At 49.1% G+C, this 27,770-nt stretch overlaps 1 protein-coding gene across 5 annotated transcripts in view; it reads left to right on the top strand.

Annotated features, from left to right (window-relative positions):
- The window catches only part of RBMS2 (RNA binding motif single stranded interacting protein 2), a 136,926-nt gene that overhangs the window by 100,516 nt on the left and 8,640 nt on the right, over positions 1-27,770 (top strand). For all 5 annotated transcript variants that reach the window (XR_003941473.1, XM_030196696.1, XM_030196699.1 and 2 more), the window contains exons 4-13: positions 1,799-1,890; positions 14,451-14,608; positions 15,917-15,996; positions 16,335-16,444; positions 16,594-16,640; positions 16,817-16,910; positions 17,236-17,286; positions 17,570-17,680; positions 18,778-18,864; positions 20,431-20,515. Coding sequence is in view for 4 of the 5 variants with exons in the window: in XM_030196696.1 (XP_030052556.1) it covers positions 1,799-1,890; positions 14,451-14,608; positions 15,917-15,996; positions 16,335-16,444; positions 16,594-16,640; positions 16,817-16,910; positions 17,236-17,286; positions 17,570-17,680; positions 18,778-18,864; positions 20,431-20,511 (911 nt within the window). In the remaining variant the exon portion in view is untranslated. The remainder of the gene's footprint in view (positions 1-1,798; positions 1,891-14,450; positions 14,609-15,916; positions 15,997-16,334; positions 16,445-16,593; positions 16,641-16,816; positions 16,911-17,235; positions 17,287-17,569; positions 17,681-18,777; positions 18,865-20,430; positions 20,516-27,770) is intronic.

Genomic DNA, 27,770 nt, shown 5'->3' with positions numbered 1-27,770 from the left:
CTTCTTGCCCGAGTGCTTGTTGGTTTTTATGTAGTCGGCTATATGCCTCTCGCTGGGCTCTCTTGCGTATTTTCAAGATTCTCGATGTCTTCCGCTATTCGTATAGACCTTTTGGGCAGTTTGGTAAACAGCAGTTGGGTCTCTTGGCATTCAAGACTTCCTTTGCCTGGTGGGTGAAGCTGGCCGTGGTCTCGACCTGTATTCTGGGAGGCTGTTCTCCTCCTCGGGTTGGAAGGCACACTGTCCTGGGCGTGTGTCTATGTCTTGGGCGGAGGCTTCGTTGTCTTCCCTGATGGGTTTTTGTAGGCCAGAGGCGTGGGCTTCTCTGCTTGCCTTCAGTAAGCATGATGGAATAGCATGGGCCAAGCAGTCAGTGGCTGCATTTGGGGCGTCGGTTCTGCGTGTGGCAGGTTCAGCTTCCCACCCTCGTAGGGCTAGCTTTTGAACATCCCACTCATTCTGGAATAGTGGGAATGAACGTAATGGAAGGAGAAATTAGGACTTACCTAATGATTTTCTTTCCATTAGCTCTTCACACTATTCCAGGGGCCCTCCCTTGGTTCGACGCCCTCATTGGTGGCTCTATGCACTGTCTTGTATCCTGTTTTCCAGGGGCCTTGTCTTCGAATGCTTCTTGGGGCTGGATGTGTTGGTTGCTGACCATGCTTCTGATTGGGTGTTCTTCCTTGTTTGAGGACTGATACTGAGGAGCTGAGCTGCTAGCAGAGAGCTATGTAGTGGTGCTCAGTTCTGTATTTTCTATCTCCACCTGCTGGTTGATACACATAACTACCCACTCGTCCTGGAATAGTGTGAAGAACTCATGGAAAGAAAATTATCAGGTAAGTCCTAATTTCTCCTTCCATTACGTTCATTCCCACTATTCCAGAATGAGTGGGATGTTCAAAAGCTAGCTTGCTTGCAATGTTTATTCACCAAGTGGCCTAGTGGTTAGGGTGGTGGACTTTGGTCCTGAGGAACTGAGTTCGATTCCCACTTCAGGGACAAGGCAGCTCCTTGTGACTCTGGGCAAGTCACTTAACCCTCCATTGCCCCATGTAAGCCACATTGAGCCTGCCATGAGTGGGAAAGCGCGGGGTACAAATGTAAAAAAAAAAACCTCTTATGCATTTTCAGCCTGCTGCTAATCTTGTTCTGATAAACTGTTAGGAGGGATAGCTAGGCAAAGGTCTTCCGGGGGCCATGCATGCTCTGCAGAGTGGGGGAGGGAGGGGGTGAGAGACTAGTCTGGAAATGGGGTGAGAAGCCTGAGAATGGAATGGTACTCTCCTAACATCCAGCAATGCAAGCATGTGTGTGGCATATGATTCACAATGCGTGAGGGGACTGGAAATAGAGATGAGGAGAGGGGAAGATTAGGAAAAGTGGTAGCAAGGAGGAGAACATGGAAACAAATGGAGGAACGTGCAGAAAAGAGCATACAGGTAGCAGAGCTCTGGAAGACCAGGCTGTTGCGTGGGAGCAGACCTCGGCCTCTCAAATCATGTACCTGTGTTTTAGTTAAAAGAAAAGCAAAAGGTGCAGTCAGGGTATCTGTGGCAGTGACCCCAATCATTGGTCAGTATGCAGCATTTTGGCTGTTATTTAACCAAGGAAGCCTGACCCATTTGAGGACCAAATTAAGACACTGGTTTCACAGGTTAAGCCATCCCAGAATCCCTTAGCTCCACCTTTTGGAAGTGCAGAGTGAGACATGTCATGCTTCTCCTGGTTGCGGTGACCCCGCGACCCCTTCTGTTCATTGCTGATTCCTGGTGTGCTGTTTCTTCTCTTGCAGGATATGGATTTGTGGATTTTGACAGCCCGGCAGCAGCTCAGAAAGCAGTGACTGCTTTGAAAGCCAGCGGGGTGCAGGCACAGATGGCAAAGGTAAGATTTGTGGCAGTCATTGAACAAGTGTCCACTACCAACTATGGGCTTCTGTGGAACTGGCTTTCAGCGAGGAGGTGAGAGTGAATGCGGCAGCCTAGGCCTTAGATAGCAGTGCTGCGCACATGTGGAAATAGAGGAACATACATCCATACACGCTTGTTTCAACGAGTACTTCTACACATGATTTCACCATGTCCAGAATTATTTAATCCCTCTCCAGCCCCTTCCATTCAAATCCCATCTCTGCTGTTGCTTCTGCAATCCACATATATAAGCTATACGGAGCCTTAGGGCAGGGACTTCTGATCACGTAACTTTGTTTCTCTGAGGACAAGCAGGCTGCTTGTTCTCACTGATGGGTGACGTCCACGGCAGCCCCCTCCAATCGGAAACTTCACTAGCAAAGGCCTTTGCGCCACCGGTACCGTCGAGCGTGGCGCCGGCTGGTCCATTGCCCGGGGTGAGGTCTCCGGCGTCGGTGTCGCGTGCGGTACCGGCTGCTGTCGCCTCCCAGGAAGGCTCCCCGACTACGTCGGCGGAGGGTGCTTCGCCGATGCGGGCGAGGGAGTCTACCTCTCGACGCCCCCATCGTGGACGTGGCTCCACAGAGTCGAGTCGGGCACGGTTGCAGACACAGGTCCGTGAACTTGTGTCTGACACCGAGGGTGAGGCCTCGTGGGAAGAAGAGGAAGACATCAGATATTTCTCTGACGAGGAGTCTGAGGGTCTTCCTTCTGATCCCACTCCCTCTCCTGAAAGACAGCTTTCTCCTCCCGAGAGTCTGTCTTTCGCTTCCTTTGTCCGGGAGATGTCTACGGCCATCCCCTTCCCGGTGGTTGTGGAGGACGAGCCCAGGGCTGAAATGTTTGAGCTCCTGGACTATCCTTCTCCACCTAAGGAAGCGTCCACTGTTCCCATGCACCATGTCCTAAAAAAGACATTGCTGGCGAACTGGACCAAGCCTCTAACTAATCCCCACATTCCCAAGAAGATCGAGTCCCAGTACCGGATCCATGGGGACCCAGAGCTGATGCGCACCCAGTTGCCTCACGACTCTGGAGTTGTGGATTTGGCCCTAAAGAAGGCTAAGAGTTCTAGAGCATGCTTCGGCGCCCCCCGGGCAAAGACTCTAGAACCTTAGACTCCTTTGGGAGGAAGGCCTACCATTCTTCTATGCTCGTGGCCAAAATCCAGTCCTACCAGCTCTGCACGAGCATACACATGCGGAACAATGTGCGGCAGTTGGCGGGCTTGGTGGATGCGCTCCCCCCTGAGCAAGCCAAGCCTTTTCAGGAGGTGGTCAGGCAGCTGAAGGCGTGCAGAAAATTCCTGGCCAGAGGGGTGTATGACACCTTTGATGTTGCGTCCAGGGCCGCTGCTCAAGGTGTGGTGATGCGCAGACTCTCATGGCTGCATGCCTCCGACCTGGAGAATAGACTCCAGCAGCGGATTGCGGACTCGCCTTGCCGTGCGGATAACATTTTTGGAGAAAAAGTCGAACAGGTGGTAGAGCATCTCCACCAGCGGGACACCGCATTCGACAAGTTCTCCCGCCGGCAGCCTTCAGCATCTACCTCTACAGGTAGAAGATTTTTCGGGGGGAAGGAAGACTGTTCCCTACTCTTCTGGTAAGCGTAGGTACAATCCTCCTTCTCAACAGCCTGTGGCTCAGGCTAAGCCCCAGCGCGCTCGCTCTCGTCAGCAGCGTGCGGCGCAGCAAGGCCCCTCGGCTCCCCAGCAAAAGCAAGGGGCGAGCTTTTGACTGGCTCCAGCAGAGCATAGCCGACATCAACGTGTCAGTGCCGGGCGACCTGCCAGTAGGAGGGAGGTTAAAAGCTTTTCACCAAAGGTGGCCTCTGATAACCTCCGACCAGTGGGTTCTCCAAATAGTCCGGCAAGGATACACCCTCAATTTGGCCTCAAAACCTCCAAACTGTCCACCGGGAGCTCAGTCCTACAGCTTCCAGCACAAGCAGGTACTTGCAGAGGAACTCTCCGCCCTTCTCAGCGCCAATGCGGTCAAGCCCGTGCCATCCGGGCAAGAAGGGCTGGGATTTTATTCCAGGTACTTCCTTGTGGAAAAGAAAACAGGGGGGATGCGTCCCATCCTAGACCTAAGGGCCCTGAACAAATATCTGGTCAAAGAAAAGTTCAGGATGCTTTCCCTGGGCACCCTTCTACCCATGATTCGCAAAACGATTGGCTATGCTCTCTGGACTTGAAGGACGCCTATACGCACATCCCGATACTGCCAGCTGACAGTATCTGCGATTTCAGCTGGGCACACGTCACTTCCAGTACTGTATGCTACCCTTTGGGCTCGCCTCTGCGCCCAGAGTGTTCACGAAGTGCTTGGCTGTAGTAGCAGCGGCACTTCGCAGACTGGGAGTACATGTGTTCCCATATCTCGACGATTGGCTGGTGAAGAACACATCCGAGGCAGGAGCCCTGCAGTCCATGCAGATGACTATTCGCCTCCTGGAGCTACTGGGGTTTGTGATAAATTATCCAAAGTCCCATCTTCTCCCAGTGCAGAAACTCGAATTCATAGGAGCTCTGCTGGATTCTCGGACGGCTCGCGCCTATCTCCCAGAGACGAGAGCCAACAACTTGTTGTCCCTCGTCTCGCGGGTGCGAGCGTCCCAGCAGATCACAGCTCGGCAGATGTTGAGATTGCTGGGCCACATGGCCTCCACAGTTCATGTGACTCCCATGGCCCGTCTTCACATGAGATCTGCTCATGGACCCTAGCTTCCCAGTGGTTTCAGGCTGCTGGGGATCTAGAAGACGTGATCCACCTGTCCACGAGTTTTCTCGAATTCCTGTATTGGTGGACGATTTGCTCCAATTTGACTCTGGGACGTCCTTTCCAAATTCCTCAGCCACAAAAAGTGCTGACCACGGATGCGTCTCTCCTGGGATGGGGAGCTCATGTCGATGGGCTTCACACCCAAGTAAGCTGGTCCCTCCAGGAACGCGATCTGCAGATCAATCTTCTGGAGTTACGAGCGATCTGGAACGCTCTGAAGACTTTCAGAGATCGGCTGTCCCACCAAATTATCCAAATTCAGACAGACAACCAGGTTGCCATGTATTACGTCAACAAGCAGGGGGGCACCGGATCTCGCCCCCTGTGTCAGGAAGGCCGTCAGCATGTGGCTCTGGCTCGCCGTCACGGCATGGTGCTCCAAGCCACATATCTGGCAGGCGTAAACAACAGTCTGGCGACAGGTTGAGCAGGATTATGCAACCTCACGAGTGGATGCTCAATTCCCGAGTGGTGCGCCAGATCTTCCAAGCGTGGGCACCCCCTTGGTAGATCTCTTCGCATCTTGAGCCACCACAAACTCCCTCAGTTCTGTTCCAGGCTTCAGGCCCACGGCAGATTGGCATCGGATGCCTTCCTCCTGGACTGGGGGGAGGGTCTGCTGTATGCTTATCCTCCCATACCTCTGGTGGGGAAGACTTTGTTGAAACTCAAGCAAGACCGAGGCACCATGATTCTGATTGCTCCTTTTGGCCGCGTCAGATCTGGTTCCCTCTTCTTCTGGAGTTGTCCTCCGAAGAACCGTGGAGATTGGAGTGTTTTCCCGACCCTCATCACACAGGACGAAGGGGCGCTTCTGCATCCCAGCCTCCGGTCCCCTGGCTCTCACGGCCTGGATGTTGAGAGCGTAGACTTTGCCTCTTTGGGTCTGTCAGAGGGTGTCTCCCGCATCTTGCTTGCTTCCAGGAAAGATTCCACTAAGAGGAGTTACTTCTTTCTATGGAGGAGGTTTGCCGTCTGGTGTGACAGCAAGGCCCTAGATCCTCGCTCTTGTCCTACACAGACCCTGCTTGAATACCTTCTGCACTTGTCTGAGTCTGGTCTCAAGACCAACTCTGTAAGGGTTCACCTTAGTGCAATCAGTGCATACCATTACCGTGTGGAAGGTAAGCCGATCTCAGGACAGCCTTTAGTTGTTCGCTTCATGAGAGGTTTGCTTTTGTCAAAGCCCCCTGTCAAGCCTCCTACAGTGTCATGGGATCTCAATGTCGTTCTCACCCAGCTGATGAAACCTCCTTTTGAGCCACTGAATTCCTGCCATCTGAAGTGCTTGACCTGGAAGGTCATTTTCTTGGTGGCAGTTACTTCAGCTCGTAGAGTCAGTGAGCTTCAGGCCCTGGTAGCCCAGGCCCCTTACACCAAATTTCATCATAATAGAGTAGTCCTCCGCACTCACCCTAAGTTCTTGCCAAAGGTTGTGTCTGAGTTCCATCTGAACCAGTCAATTGTCTTGCCAACATTCTTTCCCCGTCCTCATTCCTGCCCTGCTGAATGTCAGCTGCACACATTGGACTGCAAGAGAGCATTGGCCTTCTACCTGGAGCGGACACAGCCCAACAGACAGTCCGCCCAATTGTTTGTTTCTTTTGATCCCAATAGGAGGGGAGTGGCTGTGGGGAAACGCACCATATCCAATTGGCTAGCAGATTGCATTTCCTTCACTTATGCCCAGGCTGGGCTGGCTCTTGAGGGTCATGTCACGGCTCATAATGTTAGAGCCATGGCAGCGTCGGTAGCCCACTTGAAGTCAGCCACTATTGAAGAAATTTGCAAAGCTGCGATGTGGTCATCTGTCCACACATTCACATCTCATTACTGCCTGCAGCAGGATACCCGACGCGACAGTCGGTTCGGGCAGTCAGTGCTTCAGAACCTGTTCGGGCTTTAGGATCCAACTCCACCCCCCGAGGGCCCTGTTTGTTCTGTTCCAGGCTGCACTCTCAGTTAGTTGGTAATTTTTTAGGTCAATCTCAGTTATGTCCTCGTCGTTGCGAGGCCCAATTGACCATGGTTGTTGTTTTGAGTGAGCCTGGGGGCTAGGGATACCCATCAGTGAGAACAAGCAGCCTGCTTGTCCTCGGAGAAAGCGAATGCTACATACCTGTAGAAGGTATTCTCCGAGGACCAGCAGGCTGATTGTTCTCACAAACCCGCCCGCCTCCCCTTTGGAGTTGTGTCTTCCCTTGCTTTGTTTGCTACATATGGGACTGACGAACACGAGCCGGTTCGGGCGGAAGACGGCCGCGCATGCGCGGTGCGCCTGGGCGCGCGAGGACTAGCAAAGGCCTTTGCTAGTGAAGTTTCCGATTGGAGGGGGCTGCCGTGGACATCACCCATCAGTGAGAACAATCAGCCTGCTGTCCTCGGAGAATACCTTCTACAGGTATGTAGCATTCGCTACATCACCTCCTGCATCATTCTCTCAAGCTTTTTGTCTGTCAAGGTGAGAGACTACGGACATTTAGATGTATGTGTACACAAGCATGGATATAGAGTGGTGATCTTCCATTCCAACTGCTTTTTCCATTTGTTCTGTGACTTACCCAGTCTAGAATACTCGAGAGAAGAGACAGATTCTGGAGACCAGAGGGGGAAGGAAAATAGATTGATGCTGAACACCACTGTGATTGGGGGTGGGAGGGTGGGGATCGAGCCACAAGCCACCCCTTGGTGGTAATGGGTGCATAGTTGAAGTTTGCCTAAGGCATTGGATTCCCTCGGGCTGGCCCTAGTCAGAATATTAATCCCATTTGAAAAAATCTCCTTCACAATGCATCAAAAGTTCTTTTCTAAAAGCTTGTTCCCCTTCCTCCCACCACTCCTCCTCAATCTCTGCTCCGTATATTGATGCATCTGTAAGTACCAAAAAAAAAAATCTGTTCTACACATTATATTCTCTTTGAAGAGAAGCAAAACTCTTATCTAAGATCCCTCCTACCTCTAAAAATTATCCCACTCTAAAAAGCCCTCTATGCTGCCATTCCCAAAATATTGAGCTTTCTATTCCTGCAATGAAATCTCCATTCCCACACAGTGATAAATAATTGGAAACTTATAAGGTTTCTTGTAAGTCCCATCCTTTTACTCACCCAAACCCCAGGCCCAATGGGCCTAACATTTTGCTTCCACCCTCAAATGGGCATGGGGTTGTGTTATGCAAAGCAAAGGACAACTAATACAGCTTGAGCAGCTGAACTTCCAAATGTGCACTCACCAGGTTTGGAAAATATAACCTAGCTAGTCTCTTGTATATTGTAACAAAAAAAAATGAAATTAGAGAGCCTAAGGGTAGGCAGACCGGCCCCCCTCGTATATTGCTTTCTGCATAAGGACTTCTTCTCACTGCTCTTCTACTCCTCCCCCCCCCCCCCCCCCCCCCAAGCAGGCTCACTTGCCCACATGAGCAGCAAACTCTAAGAAGTACATATAACTATTTGGGAGGTATAATCCCTTTTAGAAGGTGATCCCTATCCCTAAGAACGGCAGCTCATATCACTTAGCCAGTTCCACCTTTTAGGAAGGGCCCCTTTCTATGGATGCATTCCAGTCACGTGACCCCCCCCCCCCCCCCCCCCCCAAAATATCACAGGGAGCCCCACCACCATCTCTAGTAATGTGCAGTGCCACAGATGACCCCAATTGACATGTGGTCTGGAAAACCACTCCAAAATTTTCCAGAACTCCCAGAGACACCTCCAGTTCCACTAACAGAATCGGCAACCATCAGCAGATAAGCTGACTTAACTCCTGATCCCCTGTTCTAACACACCTTCCCCCTTCCCCCTTCCCCCAATCTTTTATCAATTTCCTAGCCAAGTGCTGAATACATAACGCAAATAGCCCTGGCTATAAAGGGCATCCTGTCGCATCTCACCTCCTTACTGAAACTGTTGACTTGAATACAAAATATTTATTCCTTTAATTACTAATTCCTAAATCCATGCTTGTTCAGTACATACCATAAATTGTCCTACCCAACTTTATCAAAGGCTTTTTTTTTTATAAATAAATCAATATTATTGGCAAATTCTCCAGGGGAAAAAAAAAAACACAAACAGTGAAAATTGGAGAACAGAAAAAGGGGAAGCTGTAGTCCATTAGAATATATAGACAACAAGAGAAACTATTATCACATGCAGTGTACTCTAATCTGTATGTGGGAAACAAACCTAGGACCACCAGTATCTTCAAAACATGAGTAAAAAGTGTTGCAAAATATAATACTTTTCAATAGAAATCCCAATTAGCAGGAAACGTACAAAAGATAAGAGAGCATGTCAACCAACTCCCATCCTCCTTCCCCAAGTAATGGGCTAAGGAAATATAACAGCTAAACAAGTTATCTCTTTAAAGAAGTAAACCACATAAAATTATCTGTTTAACAATATACTGTGAACCCTATGTGGGAGAGCTGTCCAGTACGGTTCCCAGATATTCTGAAACTGTGTCGATCTCCTGTCATCCCCATTTCTCACATTCCTACATATCATGAACGTTAAGTCAAACAGAGATCTTTTCCAGTAGATGAAACCTGGAGGATGCTTTTCTCTCCAGAAACACAAAATAGCCTTTTTCCCTAGCAACAGGCTCTTTCTTAAGAAAAGTCTATGGCTCTTTGAGCAAATTCTGTTCCAAAGCATGTTGGTTAGTGTGAAGGCAAAGATGTCAGCATACATAGACTGACAGAATGTCCAGATCTGTTTCCACAGGTCCACTACTGATGGATAGTTCCAAAACATGTGACTTAAATTATAGCTCTTGCTATATTGCACTTAGGACAACTACCAACAGTGGTTAGATGTGCTCAAAATGCTCTCCAAGGCAATGTGTAAGTTCAAAGTATACATTTATATCAAAGCTCTCTATGTATCATAGAGACAAATAAACTGGGAATATGTATCTGGTTCAGTTTTAATGATTCTATGTCGATCGTCCCAGATCTTCACTCCAAGCTCCTGCCAAGCCTTCAAAGCAGTACTCAGGAAGGAGATTTAGCAAAATTTATCAAAATGGGGTTAAAGATATTTTCTGCTTCTCTCGTAGTTGGAAACTGCTCTCAAATTTGAGCAGTTTGTGAAGTTAATCCTTTCAAACCAGCAAGATAGTGACATGCCAGAAAATATGAGAACATGGAGGTATAGAGGAGATCAAAAAGCGATCGCAACACCTCAAATTGATTTGTCCTTCTCCACCTAGCATGTATCCCGCCCATTTCAAACCTTTAAGATACCAATTCTGGAAAAGTATGGATTCCATGCAGGCTTAAATCCTCATTGCCAACCAGAGGAAGCAAATGCGATATTGAAACATTACTCCGTAAGCAATGATGACATCTCTTTCAGCTCCTGCTCATATGAGACCATACCACATGTTGACTCATCTATCAGCAGTTGAGGTTCAGAAATTTAAACAGGACTAGATACAAGAATGTTTCTCTTCAGCAGCTGGTAAAAAGAACGGTGTAGTCACATTATTGCTAAATCACTTACAATATTCAGTTATGTCTCACATGCATGTTCAGATGGACACTGGGTCCTGACAGTCTTGCAGATTGCACAAAAGAAAGTTGCTTTATTGAATGCTTACGCACCAAACTCTGATTATCCAGCATTCTTAAACTTTTATCTTCTCAAATTGCTATATCAGGGTCTGATAACATCGTTGTTGGTGGGAATATGAACTTGCCCCAGATGTTTTCATGGACAGAAAATCTTCTGTTAAACCAAAAGTCCTAAAGCGAATACAGCATTGAAATAACTTTTGGATTCCTGGAACTTGGGTGGACTCGTGGAGAATAATGCATCCTACTGACATAGACTTCACATTTCACTCTATTCCACGTAACTCCTTTTCTAGATTAGACTACCTTTTCACCTCTAAGTCTGTGGTTTCTGATATAATAGTGTACCGTTGAACCTATGCATATGTCAGATCATGCTTGCATAACATTCCGATTGGATGTGGAACAAATTAGTATATCTCCCAAACAGTGGAAATTTAACTCTTCTTTATTATTGGACCCTGATTTTACCAGGGGTCTCTGACTGGTACTCAAAATATTTGAGATTAATGATAATCCTTACATGGCGTTCAATATAATATGGGATGCCTACAAAGCCTATTTAACAGGAAAGGTTATTAATATAGTGCTCCGTAAAAATAAAATAAAAAAGGAGGAACTATCTAAACTAGAAGGTGAAATAAAGGCCCTTGTGGGTTTATATTTCAGAAATTCATCCTCGCAGCTCCTGTTATCCATACAAAAACTTTGATTCCAGTATAATCGTATACTCAGTACTGCGGCTGGGATCATGTTATTCTCTAAGCAGCTTACATATTACTCAGAAGCTAATAGAGCAGGAAAAATGTTAGCAAATTATCAAAAGGCAAAAAGACCTGCTACTTATATATATCTGCTATTAAAGATAAACATGAAAAAATTCTTACTAAAAAAGAAGACATCCTCAATCACTTTGTAGATTTTTATACTGAAATTTGTAAATCTCAAAGAAATCCCACTGATCAAAAAATTGCAAACTTTTTTTAGTTCGTTTAAATCTATTTTAATCAGAATCTGACCTGACCTAAATGCACCCTTTACTTTAATTGAGATCAACATGGCTATTGCATCTTTAAAATCGGATAAAGCTCCTGGTGGGGATGGGTACACTATTGAATATTGTAAGCAGTTCTCCAGTTTTCTCTCTCCTACTTTATTGTAACTCTATAATCACTTTGTGTACCAAAACATTGCAAAACAAAAACATATCAGTGTTGTAGAGCACAATTTTCTCTTTCAGATGATACTGTTCACAAGCTGATTCAGGCAGACTCTTTTTTAATAATTGGGCTTTGAACTTTGGTACATTTTACCATTTGCGCTGACAGTGCCAACTTGAAGAGATCCTGCAGGGCGGTTATAGATGCTGGTTAGTTGCAAATCTGGCAGTATTATGTCCAGCACAAGCATAATGCTTGTTCAAAATTTCAAGTCTGTATCTTTATTTGCATGGAAGTTGTTGCGTTCTGAATATTGGTCCAAATATGTTCCAATGAGTCGCGACCAATTTTGATGCACACTTTGAGTCAACTTGTTTGACTGGATTTTGCATCTATAATGTTAAAATGTATTTCATCGGAATTAGCATCAAAAACTGTACAGGATTTGAATTTTTTAGCCATTCTTATAAATGTGTTTGGATTTTATTAGACCCCAAAAATGGCATTTTGGTAAATGTCGCATGCTCACGGACTGACAACCTTTCAGAAAAGGGGGTCTAGATCTGCAACTATTGCAGTTAGACCTCAAATTTTGGGAAACTTCGTTTAACACCTGACTCGTGCAACAGATAAAACTTGAACAAAATTGGAGACATGATGGTGGGAAGGTTTAAACCACTTGGCATGGAATGACCCATATTTATGTAGATGATATCAAATTGTTCTTTAGGATAGAGAATTCTGTGAACGAAAGTATCCAGCTACTATGTTCATGCCTCAAAATGATTAAGCAATGGATGAAAGCAAACCAGCATTGTCTGAATATGGCAAAAACCCAGGCCATTGTCTTATCTTGCTCAGTCCCAGTTAATATTCCCGATTCTTTCCTAATAGAAGATATCAAGATTACGCTGAGCAAGAAAATTAGATCCCTGGGTGTTCTGATAGACTGCTGAAAATGAAATTGAACGTAGCGAAGATGATTAGTACTATATTTCAGGGGCATAGCCAGACCTCGGGGGGGGGGGGGCACTTTTTAGCCGCCTCCTCCCCGCCGCCCCCCCCCCCTCACCGCCACCGACCCCTCCTGCCACTTTGGACCCCCCCCTGCCGCAACCACAATCCTCCCCCGCCACTTTGGACTGCAACCGCAACCCCCCCTCCCCCCCCCCCCCCCCCCCCATCATGTACCTTGTTTGCTGGCAGTGGTCCCCAATCCCTGCCAGCCGAAGAGTCTTCAGCGCCGGTCTATTCCAGTGCCTTCGTTGTGGGATCATCTGTTTCTGACACCTTACGTCCTGCACGGAGCTACATGCACGGTGCAGGACGTAAGGCGTCAGAAACAGATGATCCCACAACAAAGGCGCTGGAGTCGACCGGCGCTGAAGAAATCTTCAGCAGGCGGGGTTTGGGGACCCCCGCCAGCAAACAAGGTACCTAATGTGGCAGGGGGGGGGGGTTAAATGTAGAGGGGCCCAGGGTGTAATCTGTGGGGACCCATGCCCCCACGTAGCTATGCCCCTGCTATATTTCCAAACTAAGACTTGTAAGATGGCTGAAGGACTAACTTCTGAGAATTTGTCTAGTGGTTCAAAGCATAGTAATACCACACTTTGATTACTGTAATGCATTACTGGTAAGCTCACCAAAATATGTTAAAATGCTGCAGCACGTGCTTTCTGGGAATGAACAGTTCGAACACATTACACCCGCTCTTATCGCTTTGCATTGGTTGCCTATTGCTTACAGAGTGCAATATAAGGTTCTGCTGTTAGTATTTAAGGTGTTCACCAACAAAATATTTCCAGTGATCTCAGCAAACTTGTATACACATCAGCCCTCTAGGTCCTTGAGGTCTGCATCCTCTAACCTGCTTGATATCCCCCCTTTCAAGACTTTTTCTAGATAAATACAGGAATTCGATCTTCCATATTGCTGGACCTAAACTGGAATTCCTTACCCAGCCAGCTCCAAGCCTTATGCAATTAGTCAAATTCAAAAAAGCTCTAAAAACTGTTCTTTTCCAGTAAGCCTTTGAGATCCCCTTTAAAGAAGTAAACCTTGAACCTCCATACAATGATAACAGACTTGTTCATGATGTATGTCTGAAAATAACACTGTGAATGTATATTGTTCCTCGCTCAGGATTGTAGATTGTGCAGGTTATACATTTTTAAATAAATGGTAATAAATTAGTATGTGCCCTAAAATGTACTCGGATCTGTCTAGAGAGATCACTAAAATATTGAACTGGTATGTGAGGTTTAGAAAGCCTTATGACCAAAATCACACTTGTGCACACTAAAGGGAGAAGTATTTGCAACATGGTAGCCCCCTCTGCTTTGAAAAAAATTAGTTGGACATTTTAAATGCGGTACAGGTTCGATTTGTGAAGTGACAGTTTGAAAGTTTTTCTGCATCCAGTTATGAAAGAAAAACGTAATTCTTAGGAATTTTTCGAATTGTAACATGGAAAATGTCGCTTATGCTGCTATTCTATCCAAATGAATTTACACTAGGGGGGAAAAAAAAAAAGGAAATGTAAAATCGGAGTTAATATAAAATTGCATGAAAAGAGAGGTCAGAGATCAACCTTGTGTGGGCCATTCAGTACAGACAGGACATAGATTTTCAGATAAAAAATTGTTTTATCCTGAATACTTCATGGAGGGGTGGAAATATAGATTTAAAAACTATTAAGGAGAGAACACTTTATTTGTGATAATACTGTAACCCCTGACGTTTTAAATCAAGAGACTGATTTTGGAATCTTTTTGTAACATCTTTGGGTAGTTGTATGGATTTTGAGAATTTTGTTGAAGCCTCAAAAAGTTGTTTGAACCAAATTTTAAATTATCAGAAGAAAGTGTTGCCTTCAAAAGCTACTGAAAAATATCATAAATTAATAAAAAGGTATCTTGCATTTTTCTTTTTATTTCTGTTTATAAAGTGGACTAACACAGAAACCACAGTGCTTCGTATTAACACCCCCCCTTTTTGCTGTTTGTAGCAACAGGAGCAGGACCCCACTAACCTGTACATCTCCAACCTGCCGGTGACGATGGACGAACAGGAGCTGGAGTCCATGCTGAAGCCATTTGGCCAGGTCATCTCCACCCGTATCCTGCGGGATGCCAGTGGGACCAGTCGGGGGGTAGGCTTTGCCAGGTGAGGACCCCAGTGCATTGGGATCAGTTTGGTAAATGGGGACTAATGTAGGTGATTGCCATATGTCAGTATAACAAACTGAGGCCCTTGCATTAGTGGAACCAGCTTTCAGCATGTGAAGGTCCTTAGTGGGCAGCAGAGGGGTGTGGGGACTTTGGTCTGGGCCTCACCAAGTGAGCCTTTTCAGTCTCAAGACCTGGATCAATCCTAACAGCCTGACCCAGAGGGTTTAAACACATTGCATATGTGGACCAAGTTCACATGGAGCCACTTTGTGATTGCTTTGCTTTGCTTTATTTATTTACTACTACTACTACTACTATTTAGCATTTCTATAGCGCTACAAGGCATACGCAGCGCTGCACAAACATAGAAGAAAGACAGTCCCTGCTCAAAGAGCTTACAATCTAATAGACAAAAAATAAATAAAGTAATCAAATCAATTAATGTGAACGGGAAGGAAGAGAGGAGGGTAGGTGGAGGCGAGTGGTTACAAGTGGTTACGAGTCAAAAGCAGTGTTAAAGAGGTGGGCTTTCAGTCTAGATTTAAAGGTGGCCAAGGATGGGGCAAGACGTAGGGGCTCAGGAAGTTTATTCCAGGCGTAGAGTGCAGCGAGACAGAAGGCGCGAAGTCTGGAGTTGGCAGTAGTGGAGAAGGGAACAGATAAGAAGGATTTATCCATGGAGCGGAGTGCACGGGAAGGGGTGTAGGGAAGGACGAGTGTGGAGAGATACTGGGGAGCAGCAGAGTGAGTACATTTATAGGTTGTAGAAGAAGTTTGATCAGGATGCGAAAACGGATAGGGAGCCAGTGAAGGGTCTTGAGGAGAGGGGTAGTATGAGTAAAGCGACCCTGGCGGAAGACGAGACGGGCAGCAGAGTTTTGAACTGACTGGAGAGGTGACTAAGTGGGAGGCCAGCAAAAAGCAGATTGCAGTAGTCTAAACGAGAGGTGACAAGGGTGTGGATGAGGGTTTTGGTAGAGTGCTCGGAAAGAAAGGGGCGGATTTTACGGATGTTGTAAAGAAAGAAACGACAGGTCTTGGCAATCTGCTGGATATGAGCCTTTTCAATAGTTGTAGCTCTTTCTGTACCTGAGGCAATGGAGGGTTAAGTGACCTGCCTAGGAGCTCAAGGCGCTGGAGTGGGATTTGCACCTTGATTCTCAGCCTGCTGCTCCAGCCACTAGGCTACTCCCTCCAATGGTGTTAGTATACATCTGTGTACTGCACATCCCAGACTGCCCCCTCCCCCACCCACACATACATCTTAATTGCAGGTTTCAGTGTCCCCTCCCTCTCCTTTCAGGATGGAGTCCACGGACAAGTGTGAAGCAATCATTGCACACTTTAATGGAAAGTACATCAAGACCCCGCCAGGAGTTCCAGGTATGTTGAGCTGTTGCTTTGATTTTTCAGTGTTGGGGCTTGGTGCTAGGAGGGCTCATGGGTTGGGGGTGGGGAATTGGGGCAGCAGTAGAGTCACACCTTGTGTGGCAGGGAGTGAGTTGAGGCACACTGGAAAAAGATATCAGGAAGACCTAAACTGAGACCAGGAGCACTCTCCCTTAGTTCTCTGCGTCTTGGGGATGAGGGGGAATGGCAGGGCAGTATGTCAGTGAAGGAGCTCAAGGAGAGAGCATTGCCAGGAAAGAGTGTGATTAGCTGGGGAGGAGAGGGCTGACACCTCAGTGCTGCTGTGCAAAAACTGCACCTTCTCTCTTCAGCCCCATCAGAACCATTACTGTGCAAGTTTGCAGACGGTGGACAGAAAAAACGCCAGAATCAGGGCAAATACTTGCAGAATGGTCGCGTGTGGAGCCGGGATGGGGACTCGGTAAGATATGGTGCATGGTCCTGTGTCTGTCTGTCTGTCCTGCTAGTCATGGGACTTCTGTGTGCATCCCATTAGGAACAGAGCAGTGATCAGCTAATTGGAAGACTGTCATTCAGGTGTTCACTAACAGTGTGTTGTACATCTTACAGGGTGGAATGACTTTGACCTATGACCCTACAACAGCTTTACAGAATGGGTGAGTGTTGCTGTCCATCAGATTGTTTTGTTCTGTCTCCTCTAAACTCCTATGGGTTGCTGCTTTTAGTAGGCCCCCAACTCTCATCCTCTTGGGTGCTGCTCTTGCCAATTTTCTGGCCCTGTTTTCAGAATTGTCTTTGTTCTCCTGACCCCATGTCTCTCGTCCTTTTGCAGGTTTTACACAACTCCGTACAGTATTGCTCCAAACCGAATGATTGCGCAGACGGCGCTGTCCCCTTACCTTCCCTCACCAGTGTCATCCTATCAGGTGAAGGCTCTGCCAGGCGATGTTGAAGGGGGGGGGGTAGGTAGGGATAGCGCTACCTAATCTGAGAAGATATTTCCATTCTGTATTGCTTCCACATTATCCTCCTCCCCCCCCCCCCCCCAAAAAAAAAAAAAAAAAATCACGGGGCAATTTTGGTACTTGTAGTTGTGCATATGCACAGTGCTTTGGGATAGGAGCACTAACATTGACCAAAAATTGTTCTGTGCTGACACCCCAGCAGTAAACTCCTAGGGAAAAGCAGTGTCTTGGCACTGGACTAGTAATTTACTGACTCCTGTTTCCCCTCTGATTTTTCTTTCTCTAGGTTCATAATCCTTCCTGGATGCACCACCAGTCATACCTCATGCAGCCTGCAGTGAGTACCTCTGCTTCCTGCTTCACCTTGCTGGACCCTTGAGGTCATCATGTTGGTGCAGGCAATTAGGATAAGTTTCAGGTCCTGCAGGAGGTTCAGCACGAGATGTGGAACTGTATCCCTTCACTGTCAGACCTCTTCTGCTGTACCTCCTTCATTCCCACCTTCTCTGCACTCACAGTCAGAGGCAGTATCCTGCCTCATTGTGTCCCCAGTGATCGCTTTTTATTTTTCCTTGATCTACCTCTTTCTGACATCCTCTCTTGTATGTCTTCATCTGCAGGGGACGGTTCTGGCCCCCACCATGGACCACACCATATCTATTCAGCCAGCTTCCATGATGGGACCCCTGACCCAACAGCTAGGCCACTTATCTCTTGGCAGCACTGGCACGGTAAGGGGGGAGGCAGACTGAGGGAATAGCAGGGGCTTGAATTGGACAAAGTTCTCCATCCCTTGTTGTGGAAGAGTGATATTCAACACGCACGAGTTTCTGGTGCCCTGTGGGGAAGAGAATGAGTGCCTTATTGTGGTAAATGCTGTATCTTGCCTTGGGTGCACTAGTGAGAATGGCAAGTAATATCCAAATAAACTAAATGGGGTGGGGCTGACTGAGAATTCAATAAAAGAGGTAATGGGCAGTCTCCTGGTAGTTGGAGAGATCAGACAGGAGGTGAGAGGGATGTTGAGGGGGTGATGAAACAAAAACGTCTCCTTACGTAGTAGAAAGGGGAAGCCAGTGAGGGAGATGTTGACGCTTCTGTAAAGGTCATTGAGAGCACAACTAGACCCTTGCGTCCAGTTCTAGCGATACAGTTCATATGGTACAGAGAAGGGCCTTCCAAATGTATCTGTTCCATCAGACCTGGGTCTTCATTATATATATATATATATATATATATATATATATACACACACACACACACAGTAGAGCAAGGCTTCTCAACCCAGTCCTAAGGCCAAACCCAGCCAGTTGAGTTTCCAGGCATCCACAATGAATATGCATAAGATAGACCTGTATGCATTTCCTCTGTATGCAAATCTTTTATGCATATTCATTATGGGTGCCCTGAAAGACTGACTGGCCGGGTGTGGCCTGAGGATTGGATTGAGAAGCATTGTTCTACAGATTAGGAGGGAGAAAGAGCTGCATGAGGAGGAACTTTGAGAAGGAAGGTGGTGTTGTGAGGCTCAGAGGGGATGGATTCAGGAGTAAGATTGGAAAGTATTCCTTTATGGAGAGGGTGTCGAGCGTGCCGAAGGGTCATCTAGGGGGAGACTGTGTAAGTTGAAGCAGCAACTAAATTGAAGAAAACAGGAGCTTAGGCACAAATGGAGAGCCATAAGGGTGCCTGAAATTGCTCCAGGACAGAAATTGGGTAGACTGGATGAGTCTTAAGGTATAAGCTGGTTTTCACTTGTACTTTTTTATTTGGGAAGGGGGAGGACCTGCTCTGCTGACTTCTTTTTGCTTTGATTCCTTTCTGTCAGTACTTGCCGGCCGCCGCTGCTGCTGCTATGCAGGGGACATACATCCCACAGTTCACACACGTGCCTTCTTCCAGCGTTTCAGTTGAGGTAAGAGTGTCTCTGCTTTAGAGAGAGACAAGAGGGCTTCACCTTACTGCTACCCAGAGCAGCTGCATGACCTAGCTTCCAGAAGAGAGACCTTTTGGCCCAGTCCTTCCATTTGAACTCGCTGTACATGAATTTGGTTGTCATTTACCAGCTTCGAGGAGCCCAAATGTATCTAGAGCAGAGCGATGGGCTCTCCTGCTTAAGGGTTCAGAGGCACGATAAGAGAATCACAAAATTGCAGGAAATAATACTTCAAAATATGCAATCTTCAGATTTTTCTCCATTTCTCCTCCTACCCCAATACACAGTTTTCCATGTTTGCTTTCTCTGGACTGTAGACCCATTAAATATATATTTGGAGCAGGCTCTAATGTGCTGGTCTTCCTGAAGTAAGATACAGTGGGGAAACTGCATCATGACCTGTGGGTGTGACACAAGTGTAAATGAAGGGCCCTCAGTGCAGGGTGGGGGGATCCACCTCAGAAGATAAGGGGGATTCCCCTCATTCAATCTCTGGGCTGCTTGGGTGAAATATAGAATTGTTCCTCTGTCATAGTGTAGTCTTGAAGCCAGGGGCGTATCTGAGGTTCGGCGGTAGGGGGGGCAGGGGCTAGAGTGAGGGGGCACATTATAGCCCCCCCTACCGCCGTCAACCCCCCCCCCCCCCCCCCCCCCCCCCCCCCCCCCCCACCGCCGTTAACCCTCCCTCCCCCGCCTACCGCCGTCACCTACCCCGAGGTCCGCTTCCTTTGGCTTTTTAAAATATTGCTTCAGCTGGCGGGGGACCCCAACCCCCCGCCAGCCCAGCCGCGATCTTTAACTTTTTCATCCTCGTCGTGCAGCGCGCTGTGAAAGCTGCATGCATCTTTAGATCCAGTTGGATGGAGTCTTGACGTCGCAGCACGTTGTAACGTCAACGTGCTGTGACGTCAGACTCTATCCAACTGGAACTAAAGATGCATCCAGCTTTCACAGCGCGCTGCACGACGAGGATGAAAAAGTTAAAGATCGCGGCTGGGCTGGCGGGGGGGTTGGGGTCCCCCACCAGCTGAAGCAATATTTTAAAAAGCCAGAGGAAGCGGACCTCGGGGTAGGTGACGGCGGTAGGCGGGGGAGGGAGGGTTAACGGCGGTAGGGGGGTCCGGGGCAAAATCTGCAGGGGCCCAGGCCCCTGTGGCCCCACGCAGATACGCCCCTGCTTGAAGCTAAGATGGTTTTGAGAAGCTGAATGTGTTACAGATCACAAGCAATGTAGCTGATTCTAGTGGTCCTGTTTCCCGACGCTAGAGAAAAGTCTAGAAGAGCTCTCTGAGATCACAAACAACGGCTCACTGCTTCCTTTTCAGAGATCTTGCATATCTCTAGCAGTGGGCCCAGCTAACATTTCTCCAGCTGACAGTTTGTGCCTTTTTCAGCATGCTTGATCATGTAAAGCAGAGCTAGATTCACAGCTCCTTGGGGGGGGGGGGGGGGACACAATGGTGATAGTGCTCTGTAACTGCATGTTGTCAGGATCATCCGTCTCTTGTGAACATGTGACACTTGTTTCCTGCCTCTCATCTGCAGGAGACCAGCGTCCAGCAGCAACAAGTTGCAGTAGAGACTGCCACAGATCACACGGCCTACTCCTATCAATATAACAAGTAACAAGGTAACCTGCCACTTATAACACACAAGACCAAAATGAATTCAATTACATGGCCCGCTCTTACTGGTGCTGAAAGGTGTGGGGGGGGGGGGGAGATTCATGAAGGTTTTTATCCTTTTGGGCTGTGGAGACCCAGGCACTTTTCAGAGGTAGTTTGTGATCCCAGCTTGTACTTTTTCAGTTTTCGCACCCTGTTATCTTCTCTTGGGTAACCACAATGGAGGAGATAATGTGGGCAGTTCCACACTCCTTATAAAAATGTTAGGGGTCGATATTCAAAGTGATCTAACTGGCTAGAAACAGCTCCTGGCTGGTTACATAAGTATTGCCATACTGGGAAAGACCAAAGGTCCATCAAGCCCAGCATCCTGTTTCCAACAGTGGCCAATTCAGGTCACAAATACTTGGCAAGATCCCAAAAAAGTACAAAACATTTTATACTGCTTATCCCAGAAATAGAGGATTTTCCCCAAGTCCATTTAATAATGGTCTGTGAACTTTTCCTTTAGGAAGCCGTCCAAACCTTTTAAAACTCCGCTAAGCTAACCGCCTTTACCACATTCTCTGGCAACGAATTCCAGAGTTTAATTACACGTTCAGTGAAGAAATATTTTCTCTGATTCGTTTTAAATTTACTACATTGTAGCTTCATCGCATGCTCCCTAGTTTTAGTATTTTTGGAAAACGTAAACAGACGCGTCACATCTACCCGTTCAAATCCACTCATTATTTTATAGACCTCTATTATATCTCCGCTCAGCCGGCTTTTCTCCAAGCTAAAGAGCCCTAGCCGCTTTAGCCTTTCCCCTTTATCATTTTCGTCGCCCTTCTCTGCACCTTTTCTAATTCCACTATATCTTTTTTGAGATGTGGCGACCAGAATTGAACACAGTATTCGAGGTACAGTTGCACCATGGAGAGATACAAAGGCATTATAACATCCTTATTCTTGTTTTCCATTCCTTTCCTAATAATACCTAACATTCTATTTGCTTTCTTAGCCACAGCAGCACACTGAACAGAAGGTTTCAACATTTCATCAACAACACCTAGATCCCTTTCTTGGTCTGTGACTCCTAATGTGGAACCTTGCATGACGTAACTATATTTTGGTTCCTCTTTCCCACATGCATCACTTTGCACTTGCTCACATTAAACGTCATCTGCCATTTAGTCGCCCCATCTCCCATTCTCGTAAGATCCTCTCTTGTAATTGTTCACAATCCTCCCGTGATTTAACAACTTTGAATAACTTTGAGTCATCAGCAAATTTAATTACCTCAGTAGTTACTCCCATCTCTAGGTCATCTACTATAATAAAACGCACCCTCAACGTTCTGAGGACACTGACGTCACTGCAGGCACTCACACACCGGTTCGTAAGTTCATGGTGGTGAAGCCACAACACTCACCATGTCTTCATGCCCCGCCCTTACGTCACACGTGATGATGTCGAGGGCGGAACACGAAAACAAGGCAAATGAACGCACGGGGAGCAGTAGTTTCCCTACTCCTCCCCTTCCAACAAATCCCAGCCGCCGCCGATGTGCCCATCACCCCGGCCCCTTTCACCACATCGCCCCGCCCCTGTCAAGGTAGTGCCCCGCCCCCGGTACCACACTCCTCCCCTCAACACCTTTCCTCCCCCCTGTCACCTCCCCTCCCCTTACGCCACTATCCCTGGTGGTCTAGCGGTACCTGTTCGCTCGGGCAGGAACAAAGAAACCCCCGGTTTCCATATCATCATTTTGATCAATCCATAGACTGGTGGGTTGTGTCCATCTACCAGCAGGTGGAGATAGAGAGCAATCCTTTTGCCTCCCTATATGTGGTCATGTGCTGCCGGAAACTCCTCTGTATGTTCTCTATCTCAGCAGGTGGTGGTCACACACAGCAGCAGCTCTGGCTAGGCCTCCAAGCCTAATTTTTAGGTTTTGTTGAGTGCCTGGGGTTGAGGGCTCTTCTTGAGCAAGTGCAAACCTGGTGGCGCCAGGTCCCTCCTTTTCTCCCCCCTCCCGCTAGCTCCGTTAAAAAAAAAAAAATTTTGGACGTCCTTAAGGGCGTTTATTTCGACGTTTATTTAAACGTTTATTGCAGCTACTCACTGGGACACCAGGTCGTTACAGCTCGGAGCGAGAAGCAGGTAATTTTTACCTTTTTATAGCGGGCAGGGGGTTCCCCGATCTCCACGTGGCCTATGGCGTCGGAGGGCGAGGGCGCGAAGAATCGCTCCCCGGACCGCGTGTGCGCTTCTAGCGGGGATGCGGGGGTTTTAAAGTCTGATTCGCCCTTGTTGGGTGTCAGTTTGGAGGCCGGTCAGTGTCCCGGGTCTTCCTCCGGCGCGGCGGTTTTTCCCGCCATAAACGCCCATCCCCCGCTGCTCGCCTCCGCCATCTTGGCCGGCCACTCTGCTCGGACGGCTTCTTCTTGGGCCGCCCTTGAGCTGGGAGACGTTCATGCCATGGCCGCCCTTGATTTGGGCGACGGCAAAAAAGCGGCTAAAGTTAAGCGCCGTTCTTCCCGCGCGGCTCCTTTGCGGAGTGTCGCGCCGGACGCCATCTTGGATGCGCAGCATGTTGCTCCCCCGCTCTTGCGAGCGCCGGTTGAGGGTGCGTCTAGGGCTGTGGCCCAGGCTGCTGAAATACACAGTCTGGGGGGTTTCTCCCCCGAGTTTATTTTGCTGCTGCATCAGGCCTTCCTTATGCAAAACGCTGCCCCTTCTCCCTTGTCCGATAACGGGGTTGAGGCCCCCGGAAGTAAACGCCCTCGGGTGGATTCCCAGGCCTTAGAGGACGCTGTTTCCTCTGATGTAGATGAGGGCAGCGTATCTGAGTTCTCCCAACGGTCCTTTGGGGATTCCTTGGAGGAGACGGATTCCCGCTCGGATGGAGCGGATGACCCCTCTGCAGCGCCGATCTTTCGCTCAGAGGATTTGCCCAACCTGTTACTGCAGGCCATGAGCATTTTGAAGATTTCCTCGCCAGAGGACGTCTCTCCCTCAGCCCCTGTTGGCTCTGCCATTATGCTGGGGACGAAGCACCCGCCTAGAACCTTCCACGTGCATGATGCCATGCACACCTTAATTTCGGCTCAATGGGATGTCCTGGAAGCGAGCCTCAAAGTGGCTAGGGCTATGTCCCGCCTCTATCCTTTGCCTGAAAGTGAACGTGAGGCCTTTATTTGGCCTACCGTGGATTCTTTAATCACTGCGGTGACTAAGAAAACGGCGTTGCCGGTGGAAGGTGGCACGGCCCTAAAGGACGCCCAAGACAGAAGATTGGAAGCGGCTTTAAGGTCGTCCTTCGAGGCGGCTGCCTTAAGTTTGCAGGCCTCAGTTTGCGGCTCCTATGTGGCCAGGGCGTGCCTGACGATTGTGCAGCGGGCTTCCCCCTCGGATGGCCGGCCGGCCCTGGAATCGGGCTTGGCTTATTTGGCAGACTTACTGTATGATGTCTTGAGAGCCTCGGCTAAAGGTATGGCTCAGACAGTCTCTGCGCGGCGCTGGCTTTGGCTGAAACATTGGTCTGCGGACCACGCCTCTAAGTCCCGCCTGGCTAAGTTGCCTTTTGAAGGCAAGCTGCTCTTTGGGGTCGAGCTGGACAAAATCGTGACCGATCTCAGCACGTCTAAGGGCAAGAGGTTACCAGAGGTCAGGGCTCGGGCCAGTGCTCGCCCCGGTATCTCCAGACGACGGTTTCAAGAAGCCCGTCGGTACCGCCCGGGCAAGTCGGGCTCCTCTGCCCCCTCTTCCTTCAAAAGGAACTTCTCCCCCAAGCAGCATTCCTTTCGCAGAGACCGCCGTCCCGGAGGTACGCCCTCCGGTCCTCCCCCAGGGTCTCGTACCCAATGACGGGGTCCTGGTCCATGGCCCAGTGCAGATTGGAGGACGCCTGTCCTCGTTTCTGGGCGAGTGGACCAAAGTAACTTCAGACGCTTGGGTGCTGGAAGTCATCAGAGACGGCTACAAGCTAGAGTTCTGCCGACCCTTAAGAGACGGGTTTGTACTCTCTCCCTGCAAGTCTCCGGTCAAAGCTGTGGCAGTGCAGCAGACCTTGGACAACCTGATCCGCCTGGGTGCGGTCGTTCCGGTGCCAGAAAATCAGCTTGGCAAGGGACGTTACTCCATTTACTTTGTGGTACCAAAGAAAGGAGGTTCTGTCCGGCCTATCCTCGACCTCAAAGGGGTCAATCGGGCCTTGAAAGTGCGGCACTTTCGCATGGAGACTCTCCGCTCTGTTATAGCGGCAGTGAAGGCAGGAGAGTTCTTGGCTTCCTTGGACATCAAGGAAGCGTACCTGCATATTCCCATCTGGCCTCCTCATCAACGCTTTCTGCGTTTTGCAGTCCTGGGCCGACACTTCCAGTTCAGAGCCCTCCCTTTCGGGTTGGCTACTGCTCCGCGGACCTTCTCCAAAGTAATGGTGGTCATCGCGGCCTTCCTGCGAAAGGAAGGAGTACAAGTCCATCCTTATCTGGACGACTGGTTGATCCGAGCCCCCTCTTATGCAGAGTGCGGCAAAGCTGTGGACCGGGTGGTTGCTCTTTTGAGCTCCCTGGGGTGGATCATCAACTGGGAGAAGAGCCAGCTGCGCCCGACTCAGTCCCTGGAGTATCTGGGAGTTCGATTCGACACCCAGGTGGGCAGAGTGTTCCTGCCAGACAATCGGATTGTCAAGCTTCAGGCTCAGGTGGACCAGTTCCTAGTAGCCTCTCCTCTTCGGGCTTGGGACTATGTGCAGCTGTTGGGCTCTATGACGGCCACGATGGAAGTAGTGCCCTGGGCCAGGGCTCATATGAGACCACTACAACACTCTCTGCTGCAGCGCTGGACTCCGATGTCGGAGGATTATGCTGTGCGCCTTCCCTTGGACCCAGCAGTGCGCAAGACGCTGAGCTGGTGGATGCAGACAGACAAGTTGTCTGCAGGAATGCCTCTGGTGACCCCGGAGTGGATTGTCGTCACGACGGACGCCTCTTTGTCGGGCTGGGGAGCCCACTGCTTGGGAAGGACAGCGCAGGGGCTCTGGTCTCCTGCAGAGGCAAAGTGGTCTATCAACCTCCTGGAACTCAGAGCCATTCGGTTGGCGCTTTTGGAGTTCATCCCGGTACTGGTGTTGGAGCCAGTACGGGTCCTGTCGGACAATGCCACGGCTGTGGCCTATGTCAACCGCCAGGGAGGTACCAAGAGCGCCCCTCTAGCCAAGGAGGCCATGAATCTATGCCAGTGGGCGGAAGCGAACCTGGAACAGCTGTCAGCGGCCCACATTGCCGGAGTCATGAATGTCAAGGCGGACTTTCTCAGTCGCCATACCTTGGAGCCCGGAGAGTGGCAGCTATCTGCTCAGGCGTTCTTGGACATCACGAAGCGCTGGGGCCAGCCGAGCCTAGATCTGATGGCGTCTTCGGCCAATTGCCAAGTGCCGCGCTTTTTCAGCAGAGGACGGGACCCTCGATCCCTGGGAGTAGATGCTCTTCTCCAACAGTGGCCGACACAAGAGCTTCTCTATGTGTTCCCGCCCTGGCCCATGTTGGGCAGGGTGCTAGACCGGGTGGCAAAGCATCCGGGCCGGATAATCCTGGTGGGTCCGGACTGGCCCAGACGTCCCTGGTATGCGGACTTGATCAGGCTCTCAGTCGACGATCCTCTGCGGCTGCCAGTGGAGCAGGGCCTGTTACATCAGGGTCATTACGGCCTGGCTATTGAGCGGCAGCGTCTGAGAAAGAAGGGCTTCTCAGACAAGGTCATTGCCACTATGCTGAGAGCGAGGAAGCGCTCTACTTCTACTGCTTACGCCAGGGTTTGGCGTATCTTTGCAGTGTGGTGTGAAGCAGGCTCACTTTCTCCCTTCACTGCTCCAATTTGTTCAGTGTTGGCGTTCCTGCACGAAGGTCTGGAGAAAGGCCTGTCACTCAGTTCCCTTAAAGTCCAGGTAGCGGCTGTGGCTTGCTTCAGGGGCCGCCTGAAGGGTGCTTCCCTGGCTTCGCAGCCAGATGTGGTGCGCTTTCTCAAGGGAGTTAATCACCTGCACCCTCCTCTGCACTCAGTGGTGCCTGCGTGGAATCTCAACCTGGTGCTAAGAGCCTTGCAGAAGCCGCCGTTTGAACCCTTGTCGAGGGCATCTCTGAAAGACCTGACGTTGAAAGCAGTCTTTTTGGTGGCTATCACTTCAGCCAGAAGAGTTTCCGAGCTCCAGGCGCTCTCATGTAGAGAGCCTTTTCTGCAGTTCACTGAGGCAGGAGTGACTATTCGCACAGTGCCTTCCTTCCTGCCCAAGATTGTTTCTCGCTTCCATGTGAATCAGCAGCTCTGTCTCCCTTCCTTTCGTAGGGAGGACTACCCAGAGGAATACTCTGCTCTCAAATATCTGGATGTGAGACGTGTCATCATCAGATACTTGGAAGTGACCAATGATTTCCGGAAATCGGATCATCTGTTTGTCCTGTTTGCAGGTCCTCGTAAGGGTCTGCAGGCTGCTAAGCCTACAGTGGCAAGATGGGTCAAGGAAGCCATTGCAGCGGCTTATGTGGCCGCGGGGAAGGTGCCGCCTATCCAGCTGAAGGCTCACTCCACTAGAGCTCAGGCGGCCTCGATGGCAGAGGCCGGGTCCGTCTCCTTGGAAGAGATTTGCAAGGCGGCAACTTGGGCTTCGGCCCATACCTTCTCCAGGCATTACCGCTTGACTGTGGCTGCTCGGGCGGAGGCCCGGTTTGGAGCTTCAGTGTTGCGGTCAGGGATTTCAATGTCCCGCCCTGGGTGAGTACTGCTTCAGTACATCCCACCAGTCTATGGATTGATCAGCATGATGATATGGAAGGTAAAATTATGTATCATACCTGATAATTTTCTTTCCATTAATCATAGCTGATCAATCCATAGCCCCTCCCAGATATCTGTACTGTTTATATTCTGGTTGCATTTCAGGTTCAAGTTTAGTCTTCAGTTCCTGTTCAGGAGGACTTCGTGTTCAAGTTTTTCAATGAATTCTTCAAGAGTTGAGACGAATTTGTGTTACAGTGAGCTGCTGCATTCCTCTCCCCTCCGTTTTACGGGGCTGGATTGAGACTTAAATTCTGCCGGCGCTCCCTCCCACTTCGTGCGGCAGTAGGGCAGCTTTGTACCCCTCCCGCTTCGGCGGTGTTAGGGTCAGTCAGCTCCTCCCGCGGTTGCAGTTGCAGGATAAGCCAGATCCCCCTGCATCGGCGGGTGTGGTGTCCCTCCCCCGCTCCGCGGGGATGAGTTGGACGGATTCCCCTCCCC

Source organism: Microcaecilia unicolor, chromosome 3 (assembly GCF_901765095.1).
Source record: "Microcaecilia unicolor chromosome 3, aMicUni1.1, whole genome shotgun sequence".
Taxonomy (NCBI): domain Eukaryota; kingdom Metazoa; phylum Chordata; class Amphibia; order Gymnophiona; family Siphonopidae; genus Microcaecilia; species Microcaecilia unicolor.
The sequence above is the reverse complement of the archived record's forward strand: the minus strand, read 5'-3'. Positions and strand labels throughout refer to the sequence as shown.